Source organism: Loxodonta africana, chromosome X (genome assembly GCF_030014295.1).
Source record: "Loxodonta africana isolate mLoxAfr1 chromosome X, mLoxAfr1.hap2, whole genome shotgun sequence".
Lineage (NCBI taxonomy): Eukaryota > Metazoa > Chordata > Mammalia > Proboscidea > Elephantidae > Loxodonta > Loxodonta africana.
The window spans coordinates 157,432,303-157,444,033 of NC_087369.1; the positions used below are offsets into that span (position 1 = coordinate 157,432,303).

The 11,731-nt window shown below is 43.6% G+C and overlaps 1 protein-coding gene across 1 annotated transcript; it reads left to right on the forward strand.

The window, feature by feature from the left end:
• Positions 1–9,927: 9,927 nt before the first annotated feature.
• On the forward strand, positions 9,928–11,133 carry LOC100666215 (retrotransposon Gag-like protein 8B). The gene has a single exon (XM_010600426.3). The coding sequence runs from the start codon at positions 9,970–9,972 to the stop codon at positions 10,309–10,311; it is 342 nt and encodes a 113-aa protein (XP_010598728.2). The 5' UTR covers positions 9,928–9,969; the 3' UTR covers positions 10,312–11,133.
• The last annotated feature ends 598 nt before the right edge of the window (positions 11,134–11,731 follow it).

The following is an 11,731-nucleotide window of genomic DNA, read 5'->3' on the forward strand; positions in this document are numbered from 1 at the left end:
ACTAAATGTTTTTTAAGCAGGGAGCTTCAAAATTGTTTTTGTAGGGACGGGGCGTGTGTTTCCCAGGAGTGTCGCACGCAAGTGGAGGGGACCAGCTTAGGATCCCTGGTTCCGGGTCCCCCAGCTGGAAAGTTCGGAGCCCCTTGGGCTTGAAGTCGAGTGTCTAAGTTTTAGGGACGAAGGACTCCTCAGTTTACCCCATCCTTTTTTTCTGGCCTGGTCTCAGGAAACCCTGGTGACATAGTGGACAAGTGCTAAGGCTGCTAATCAAAAGGTCAACAGTTCGAATCCACCAGCTGCTCCTTGGAAACTCTATGGGGGCAGTTCTACTCTGTCCTATATGTTTGCTATGAGTTGGAATCGACTTGATGGCAACAAGTTTGGTTTTGGCTTTTGGCCAGCTCTCATTTGCCCTTCTGAGTTCTTTCGGCGACCCTTGGCCTCTAAGACACCACTTGAGTGAGATATTACAAAGCCATTTTCTTATTTATGTGTCTCTCACCCAGAGAAGTATTGGCATCGGTGGTCGCGGATGTGGTTGCCTTGCAGCATTAATGGGGAAGCTATTAACAAACATAGTCCAGAACAGTGTTTTTACAGAATAATGCACTATGTGCAGGTAATATCAGCAGGGCCAAATGTTAATCTCTTAATTTGCTATAAATGTTACCTCCAGTATCCTGTCACTTACCCTCTCCATAGGCACAAGGGAAGTTGCTTCCTCAAGGCCTGCAGGAGAGCAAGTCTAAGTCACCTTGCAAGACAGTCTTGTACAATTTAATAATGACATCCCATCATTTGTGCCATATTCTATTGGTTAGAAGTAAGTTAGAGTCTCCATCCAACTCAAAGAAAGAGGTGTATGCAAAGGCATGACCAGGAAGGAGGGATCACCTTAGATACAGATATACTGAAATTTGATTATCCATTCACCATTAAAATGCATTTGGCTTGTTTCCAGAGTTTGGTAATTACAAACAAATCAGGTACAAACATTCATGTATGGGTTTTTATGTGAACCTAAGTTTTCATTTCTGTAGGGTATAGCCTAGAACTATGATGTCTGTGTCATATAGTTCCTAAAACACAGTCTCATCAAACTAGTAAAAGAAGGGAACTTCATCAGCATGATGGAGGATGTCTTAGTTGTCTAGTGCTGCTATAATAGAAATGCCACAAGTGGATGGCCTTAACAAAGAGAAATTTTTTCTCTCACAATCTAGGAGGCTATAAGTCTGAATTCAGGGTGTCATTCCAGGGGAAGGCTTTCTCTCTGTGTCAGCTCTGGAGGAAGGTCCTTGTCATCAATCTTCCCCTAGCAGAGGAGCTTCTCAGATCATAGACCCCGGGTCCAAAGGACACACTGTTCTCCTGGCTCTTGTTTTTTGGTGGCATGAGGTCCTCCTGTCTCGGCTTGCTTCTCTCTTTTGTATCTCAAAAGACATTGGCTTGGCCCAGCAATCCCACTTCTTGGAATATATCCTAGAGAAATAAGAGCCTTTACACAAACAGATATATGCACACCCATGTTTACTGCAGCACTGTTTACAATAGCAAAAAGATGGAAGCGACCAAGGCGCCCATCAACAGATGAATGGATAAATAAATTATGGTATATTCACACAATGGAATACTACGCATCGATAAAGAACAGTGAAGAATCTGTGAAACATTTCGTAATATGGAGGAACCTGGAAGGCATTATGCTGAGTGAAATTAGTCAGATGCAAAAGGACAAATATTGTATAAGACCTCTATTATAAGAACTTGAGAAATAGTTTAAACTGAGAAGAAAGTATTCTTTTGTGGTTACGAGAGGGGGGAGGTAGGGAGGGTGGGAGAGTGGTATTCACTAATTAGATAGTAGATAAGAAATATTTTAGGTGAAGGGAAAGACAACACACAATATAGCGAGGTAAGCAAAACTGGACTAAACCAAAAGCAAAGAAGTTTCCTGAATAAACTGAATGCTTCGAAGGCCAGCGTAGCAGGGGCAGGGGTCTGGGGACCCTGGGTTCAGGGGACATCTAAGTCAATTGGCATAATAAAATCTATTAACAAAACACTCTGCATCCCACTTTGAAGAGTGGCGTCTGGGATCTTAAATGCTAGCAAGCAGCCATCTAAGATGCATCCATTGGTCTCAACCCACCTGGATCAAAGGAGAATGAAGAACACCAAGGACACAAGGTAATTACGAGCCCAAGAGACAGAAAGGGCCACATGAACCAGAGACTACATCATCTGGAGACCAGAAGAACTAGATGGTGCCCTGCTATAACCGATGACTGCCCTGACAGGGAATGCAACAGAGAACCCCTGAGGGAGCAGAAGAGCAGTGGGATGCAGACCCCAAATTCTCATAAAAATACCAGACTTAATGGTCTGACTGAGATTAAAGGACCCCAGTGGTCATGGCCCCCAGACCTTCTGTTGGCCCAGGACAGGAACTATTCCCAAATCCAACTCTTCAGACATGGATTGGACTGGACAATGAGTTGGAGAGGGATGCTGGTGAGGAGTGAGCTTCTTGGATCAGGTGGACACTTGAGACTATGTTGGCACCTCCTGCCTGGAGGGGAGATGAGAAGGTAGAGGGGGTTAGAAGCTGACGAAATGGACATGAAAAGAAAGAGTGGAGGGAGGGAGCAGGCAGTCTCATTAGGAAGAGAGTAATTGGGAGTATGTAGCAAGGTGTATGTAAGTTTTTCTGTGAGAGACTGAGGATTTGTAAACTTTCACTTAAAGCACAATAAAAATTATTTAAAAAAAGAGACTGGCTTAAGACACAACCTAATCCTGTAGATTGAGCCCTGCCTCATTAACATAACTGGCTCTAATCCTGCTTCATTAACATCATAGAGGTAGGATTTACAAAATGTAGGAAAATTACATCAGATGACAAAATGGTGGATAATCACACGATACCGGGAATCATGGCCTAGCCATGTTCACACATATTTTTGGGGAACACAACTCTATCCATCACAGAGGGCATCTACAAAACAAGCAAACGAGCAAAAAAAAAAAAAAAACCCTACAGATCACATCATACTTGAAGTGAAACCAAATGCATTCCATCTTAGATCAGGAACAAGAGACATATGTCCTCTCTTACCACTTCAATATTGTACTGGAATTCCTAGCCATAATAAAGCAAGAAAAAAAAAGAGAAGAAAAATAAAGAAAGGGAGTAAGAGAAAGGGCATCCAGATTAGACAGGAAGAAGAAAAACTTTTGTTATTAGTAGACAACATGATTGTCTACATAGAAAATCTGATGAAATCTACCACAAAAAAACCAAAAAACTAGAATAAATGAGTTTACGAAGGTTACAGGTCTGAAGATCAATATATAAAAATTAAGTGTATTTCTAGCAATGAATGGAGAAAATGGAAATAAAAAACATTTAAGGCAGCATAAAAATGTGAAATACTTAGGGATAAATATGACAAAAGAAGTGAAAGACCTGTACACTGAAAAAGACAGAACATTCCTGAGAGATATTAAAAACATATATGTTCATGGGTTGGAAGACTCACTATTGTAGATATCAATTCTCTTCAAGTTAATATGTACATTCAATAAAATTCTCAGCAAGCGTTTTAATTTTTATTGTGCTTTAAGTGAAAGTTTACAAACCAAGTCAGTCTCTCATACAAAAATTTATATACACCTTGCTGTATACTCCTAGTTGCTCTCCCCCTAATGAGACAGCCTGCTCCTTCCCTGCACTCTCTCTTTTCATGTCCATTCCTCCAGCTTCTAACCCCCTCTGCCCTCTCATCTCCCCTCCAGATAGGAGGTGCCAACATAGTCTCAAGTGTCTACTCGATCCAAGAAGCTCATTCTTCACCAGGTTCTTTTTCTATCCCATTGTCCAGTCCAATCCCTGTCTAAAGAGTTGGCCTCGGGAATGGTTCCTGTCCTGGGCTAACAGAAGGTCTGAGCGCCATGACCACTGGGGTCTTTCTAGCCTCAGTCAGACCATTAAGTCTGGTCTTTTTACAAGAATTTGGGGTCTGCATCCACTGCTCTCCTCCTCCCTCAGGGGTTCTCTGTTGTGTTCCCTGTCAGGGCAGTCATTGGTTGTAGCCAGGCACCATCTAGTTCTTCTGGTCTCCGGATGATGTAGTCTCTGGTTTATGTGGCCTTTTCTGTCTCTTGGGCTTGTAATTACCTTGTGTCCTTGGTGTTCTCCATTCTCCTTTGTTCCAGACAGGCTGAGATCAATTGATGCATCTTAGATGGCCGCTTGCTAGCGTTTAAGACCCCAGACGCCACTCTCCAAAGTGGGATGCAGGATGTTTTCTTAATAGATTTTATTATGCCAATTGACTTAGATGTCCCCTGAAACCATGGTCCCCAAACCTCCGCCCCTGGTATGCTGGCCTTCGAAGCGTTCAGCTTATTCAGGAAACTTCTTTGCTTTTGGTTGAGTCCAGTTTTGCTGATCTCCCCTGTTTGGCAAGTTTTTAAATACATAAAAAATTACACATTAATTCTAAATTAATATCGAAATGCAAAGGATATACAATAACTAAAGCAACTTCGAAGTAGAAGAACAAAGTTGGGGGAGTAACACTTTTTTTGATTTCCAGTTTTATGGTAAAGCTGCAGTAATTAAGACAGATAAACAAATACATGAATGGAACAACACAAACAGATGCACAGATATGTGGACAGCTGAGTTTTGACAATGTGTAAAGGGAATTCAGTGGATAAATGATAGTCCTTTCAATGATACTGTTGGAACAACTGAATATCTATATATAAAAAAAATTTTAGATCCATACTTAATACTACATACAAAAATTAGCTCAACTGGTTCATATACCTAACTGTAAAACTTAAAGTATAAAATTCCTGGAAGAAAAAGTAGGAGAAAACCTTAGGTTAGGCAAAGATTTAGCTACAATACCAAAAATATAATGCATAAAAGAAAAATTAGACAACTGAACTCTATCAAATTAAAAATCTTACCAACAATGTTCTTCAAAAGACACTTGACAAAATGAAGAGATAAACAACAGCCTGGGAGAAAATATTTGTACACTGAATATCTGATTAAGGACTTAAATACAAGGATATATATACCAAACCCAAACCCATTGCCGTGGAGTTGATTATGACTCATAGTGACCCTACAGGACAGAGTAGAACTGCCCCATAGGGTTTCCAAGGCTGTAAATCTTTACAGAGGCAGACTGTGTTATGTTTCTCTCTGGGAGCGGCTGGTGGTTTCAAATGGCCCACTTCCAGTTAGCGGAGCGCTTTAACCACTGTGCCACCAGGGCTCCTTCAGGACATATAAAGCCTGTTGCTGTTGAGTCAAGTCTATTCAGACTCACAGCGACCCTACAGGACAGAGTGAAACCGCCCCATAGAGTTTCCAAGGACAGGATGGTGGATTCCAACTGCCTAGCAGCAGAGCTCTTAACCATTGTGACACCAGGGCTCTCAGGATATATATAAAACAAAAAACAAAACAAACCCAATGCTGTCCAGTCAATTCCAACTCATAGTGACTCTATAGGTCAGAGCACAAGTGCCCCACAGGGTTTACAGGGAGCAGCTTGTGGATTCGAACTGCCAGCCTTTTGGTTAGCGGCCAAGCTGTTCACCACTGTGCCACCAGGGCTCAGGATATATACAGAGCTCTCAAAACTCAATAATAATAATAAAACCTAATTGAAAATGGACAAAACATTTGAAAAGCATTTCCCTAAAGAAGATATATGGATGGTAAATAGGGAGACCCAAGATATTAAAAATGATTAGTAATTAGGAAATTGGAAATTAAAACCACAAGAGATACCACTTCACACCCATTAGAATGACTAACGTAAAAACAAACACTGACAATACTAAGTACCATTGAGTTTTTGGAGCAACTTAATCTTTCATACATTGCTAGTGGGCATATAGAATCGCATAGCCACTTTGGAAAGTATTTTTGGCCTCTTACCAGGTTTCTTTATTCAACTTTGCAGTATGTAACTCTCCCACACCACCAAAATAACCACTATGGTGACCTCTATAAACATTTAGTTTTGCCTATTATTGATACTAATATGAAGTGGAATCATAAAGTATATACTATTTTGTGCATTTCTTGTACTTAACAATATCTTTAGTATTCATCCATATTGCTCTGTATACTAATAGTTCATTTTTAATATGCTGTAGAATTCCATTGTATGAATATGCCACAATGATAATACACCATGATTAAGTGAAATTTATCCAAGATATGCAAGTCTGTTTTATTAATAAAAAATCAGCCAATGTGATACAGTTAAACCTGAGGAAGCTGGAACCTGTGTAAGGCGGACACCTGTCAGAGAAGGAAAACTAAAATATTTTCAACTAAAATGAGCCATAGAAAAGTGGTAAGACTGCACCCTGTCAGATGGAAAATTTGCTAGACTTGGAAAAACAAGGTAGTCCTGTAGAGTTCTGGCTCTCACAGGTTTCACTGTATTATCCAGTCATGAAAAGGAATGGAGTTCTGATACATGCTACAATGGATGAGCCTTGAAAACATTATGCTAAGTAAATAAGACAGACACAAGAGGACAAATATTATGATTCCACTTATATTAGTATCAATAATAGGCAATTCATAGAGATGGGAAGAATAGAAGTTACCAAGGGTTGGGGAGAAAGGAATAGGAATTATTGCTTAATGGGTACAGAGATTATGTTTGGGATGATGAAAAAGTTATGGAAATTGGTAGAGGTGACGGTTACACATCATTGTGAATGTACTTTTTGCCACTGCATTGTAGGCTTAAAAATTTGCCTAAAAACTAGGCTAAATGTGTTTAGTGCTTCTGTTCGACTTCCTAATTCATTTAGTTGTGCCTGGGGTCTTAAAGGAAACCCTGGTGGTGTAGTGGTTAAGAGCGATGGCTGCAAACCAAAAGGTCGGCAGTTCAAATCCACCACGTGCTCCTTGGAAACTCTATGGGGCAGTTCTACTCTGTCCTATAGTGTCACTATGAGTCAGAATCTACCTGATGGCAGTGGGTGGTGGTGGTGGTGGTGGGGTCTTAAAGGGAGCCCTGGTGGCACAGTGGTTAAAGTGCTTGTCTGCTAACGGAAAGGTCGGTGATTTGAACCCAACAGCCACTCCAGACGAGACAGATGTGGCAGTCTGCTTCTGTAAAGATTTACAGCCTTGGGAACCCTATGGGGCAGTTCTACTCTGTCCTATAGGGTCACTATGAGTTGGAATCAACTCAACAGCAATGGGTTTGGTTTTTTGGTTTGCAGTCTTAAAAGCTTGGAAGCGGCCATTCAAGGTACAACAATTGGTCTCTATTTGCCTGGATCAACAGACGAAGGAGAGTCAGGAAAAGGAAGAGGAAATGGAATGTGTGGCTATTAGCCTCCATGAACAACTGCCTCCTTTGCCATGAGACCAGAAGAACTGGATGGTGCCTGGTTACCATTACTGAACATTTTGATCAAAGATTCTGTAACAGAATCCAGATCAAAAGGGGGAAAATGCTGAACAAAATTTCAAATTCTCATGGAACCCTGAATTTCTGGAGCCATAGAGGCTGGATGAACCCCTGAAACTAATGTCCTCAGATAATCTTTAAACCTTAAACCAAAAATATCCTCTGAAGATTTCTTAAAACTGAAGTAGAGAAAATACATTTTCTCCAGTGTTTTAATATTAGAGAGAATATATTTCCTCATTTGTTTTAGTACAGCTGTATAAGCTGTGATTCATCTCTAGTCTTTAGAAAATGGCTCCGGTCCTGTGCAAGATATGGCTGAGCAGCCTGTTCCACTTTTAACAAACACCCTAATACCTTACATGTTTTCTCCTATTCACAATGGATGATTGAGAACTTGACATAACTAACACCATAACGATGCTCTATGTAATCTCTATAAACATTTTTTTTATTGCACCAGCTGCACCAGTCTCTTCCAAAGGGGTGCGGAGCTCTCTCACCTCCTGTGGCCTTGGTCTCTCTTCTCTTTATTCTCTTGAGAAATGGCCTTCAGCCTAAAAGACGGCAGCTAGGAAAGCCTCCTGGCATTTTTAATCTACAACTTTCTTTCTTGCTCCCTATCTCAGCCAGAGTGGACTTGGCAGAACAGTTCCACTAGCCGAGAGATTCTTATGTGCGTTTTTTTAGCCTGTTACAAATATACTGATTAGTGTCCAGGTGTCTCACATGCATAGCTTTAGTTTAATAAAGAGTTTCTTGTAGTTGTTTTGTGACGTATAAGACCATCTGTGGACTATGTGCTCAAAACATTAGGTAACCCTGACCTTCGCCCTATAAAACTCTCCCACTAGCTTTTTAGAATTAGACAGAATTTGGGAGAAATCTGACCCCCTCTGTCTCTTGAATACCGGTATTCAATAAAGCCCTCTTACTGCTTACCTCCTCCTGTCTCAGTATTAGCTTTGCGGCAGGCAGCTCGAACCTGCGATTTGCGGTAACAAAACCAAACAATAGTTTAGCTTACCTAGCAAAGAATGTCTGCCTTGAACATTGTGCTCTTTTAAGATCTGTCTATATCAAATTGACAACAGCAACTCAAAAGAATTGACAGGAAACTTAGGGGGCAGTGAGCTTATGTTAATGATGGAGGAACAATTCAGAAAAGGAGGATGAGAACAGCTGAAGGCTGAACAACAAAAAAGAATGTGATCGATATCAATAGACTGATGGCTGCAAGAAGAATTGCATAGTACCCTCCTTGCCCCTCAGGCTACAGGACCCAGCTGATCTGTGTTCAAAATACCTATGGCAACCAAGATATCAAGGTACACATACCAAAAAAAAAAAAAAAAACCATTGCCACCAAGTTGATTCCAACTCACAGCCTCAAGTTGGTTCTGACTGTGGCGACCCTGTAGGACAGAGTAGCGCCTGGTGGATTCAAACTGCCAACCTTTTGGTTAGCAGCTGTAGTTCTTAACCACTGTGCAACCAGGGTTCCAAGGTATACTTAATGAGTAATAAAATATATCCACATTATAAACACCTTGAAATGATACACGGAGAAAGATACAGTATCTTAGATATACTTGGCAAAAACCACCTCATTCTAATCACGAGAAAACATCAGACAAGCCCAAACTGAGGGACATTTTACAAAATGACTGCTTTCTAACCAATAGAATACAGCAGAGGTGATGGGATGTCACTCCAATGAGTATGTTAAGTTATACAGGACTGTCTTGCAAGCCAACTCACTCTTGCTTTCCTGCTGCCCTGAGAAAGCCAACTGTCTTGTGAACTGAATATGGTAGGGAATTGTGGTCAGCAGTCACAGAGAATTAAGAGATATCTTAACATTTAACCCTTCTTCTATTACCTGGTCATGATGTATGATTATGCTACTCTGGATTATGTTTGCAATCGGCTTTCCTGTTAATGTTTCAGGCAACCACATCTGTGGCCAGAGGTGTCAATACTTTTCTGGATGAGTGATAAATAAGCAAAAACTTCATTCAAGAAGCCTCAAAGTCCCAGAAAGGCAAGTGAGAGAGCAGAAGAGACCCTGTGCAGAGAGTAATTTTCCAGTAGAGCGCTTGGATCCTTAGGGTTTCCAAATCTAGGGAGCACTAGAGGCTCCAACTTCAGCGGGTCCCGGGGTCTCCATCCCTGATTCCTGCCCTCTGCCTCCCTCCACCTGGGAAACAATTGGCTCGCCCTGCAACTCCAACCTCTTCTCCACCAGGGGACTGCACACACATGTATTGGTCATGCGCACTTATTAGGGCCCAGGCTCGTGGGCGGAGCCAACGCAGGCGCGGAGGGCTCACCCGTGGCCCCGCCCTCCCAACTCCACCTCCCCCCCTCTCCCCCCCACCCCCCACCATACACCGCAACCCCGCAGGATCGGGCCCGCCTTTGCGGACACGCACTTCCTGCGACGCTTGGGTACCAAATCTGCCCAGCCTCCCGAGAATAGCAAAGAAAACGCGGTGCGATGGAAGGTAAGGTGCAGCTGATGAAGGCCCTCCTGTCCAGGCACCGGTGGCCCCAGGCGCGTCGGTGGAGAAACCCGATTCCCTTTCCCGAGACGTTCGACGGCGACACCGACCGGCTGCCGGAGTTCATCGTGCAGACGGGCTCGTACATGTTCGTGGACGAGACCGTGTTCTCCAACGACACCCTGAAGGTGACGTTCCTCATCACCCGCCTCACGGGGCCAGCCCTGCAGTGGGTGATCCCCTACATCAAGAAGGAGAGCCCCCTCCTCCATGATTACCGGGGCTTCCTGGCCGAGATGAAGCGCGTCTTTGGCTGGGAGGAGGATGAAGATTTCTAGGCCTTCCGGGACATCCAGGGGCTGGGGGCGGTGCCCTGGGGAGGGTCTGTGCTCCCCTTCACTGCCCAAATGGCGCTGTCCATCCACCATCCGCCGCCACCCTCCCTGCAGCTGCGCTTCCCAAAGCTCCTACCCCTCCCGCGTAGTGCTTGCCTTTGTTCCAGAAATAGCGCTCCAGGTCCCCGCTGCTGCCTCTGAGCCTGTCTCCAGAGCGCGCCGCCGCCCTCTCGGACCATCCTAGCCCTTCCCCTGCACATTGGGACTCTAGTTCTGCGCTCAGCTGCAAACCGGACTCCCGGTACACAGTGGACAGACCACTCACGGCCCTGGCATCCGCCCCCATGCCAGACGACCAGGCCTGCATCCATCTGCCCAGAGACCCCCGCTGCTACCATCCCCCTCAATCCACCTACAGCCTGTGGCCCTTGGCCCTCAGGACTCACCTAGGACGGACCAGAGCTGGCCACAGCCGCTGGATAATGACTCAGACAGCTCACCGCCCCCCTGAAGGGACCAGTCTTTCCCCTTCAGTGGGCTGCATCCCCTCCCCACTCTCTCAGACACCTGTTCTACTCCTGCCAGATGGCCCCCAGGGCCCAGGTGTGCCTGGAAGCCAAATCCAGTCACTTCTTTTCTCCTGTGGACCAGTTAGTTTTGCCCAGAATCCAGTTCTCTTTTGTATTTGCAGCTGTCTCTCAGGTGTGTGCCTTTCCTTCAAAAAGGTCACCCCTACCTTCTGCCCAGCTCCTCAACACTACCTGGACAAAAGTCTTTTTTTCTTTTTTTAATTTTCAATAAATACCAGACACTAATGAAAAAGAATTGAGTCTCAATGAATATGCGCCTCTCCCTCCCTGTTCCTGTAAATGGGGTTGGTTCATGTCTTGTTCAGAAACCATATCACCCTTACAGTCCCTGGCCGATGTTCACTGTTGCTTTATAAAACAGAAAAGATAGAGTCTGGTGGTGGTTCTGGGCATGGAGACCCGACTGGTGATCATTCTGTCCCTGAGAATGAGTCTCCTAAGCCCATCAGGATGTTCCATTCGCCCTAGGACATGGACCATGACCTGTTCTGGCCAAGGCCCTGTGAGGACAGGTCAGCTGCAAGGCTTTTTGGGAAAGATTTCCTCGTACCTAAAAGCACCTTGAAAGCACAACTCCCAAGTTAGCACACACCAAATTCTTATCTAGACTGTGAGTGGCCACCTGTGAAAATTTTGTTTAACCCATTATTTAGGGAACCAGCAGAATGACAGAGGTGCTTCAAAAAAAGTATTTACATTTTGAGAGTCTTGAATATTTAAATAGCATTGGAGGGGGGAGGAAGAACTGTGATTCTTAATCTAGGTACAAACTTGGTTGATGATCTGTAGGACAATAAAATTATAAACTTCCCCAAAGGGCACAAAAAAGTCAT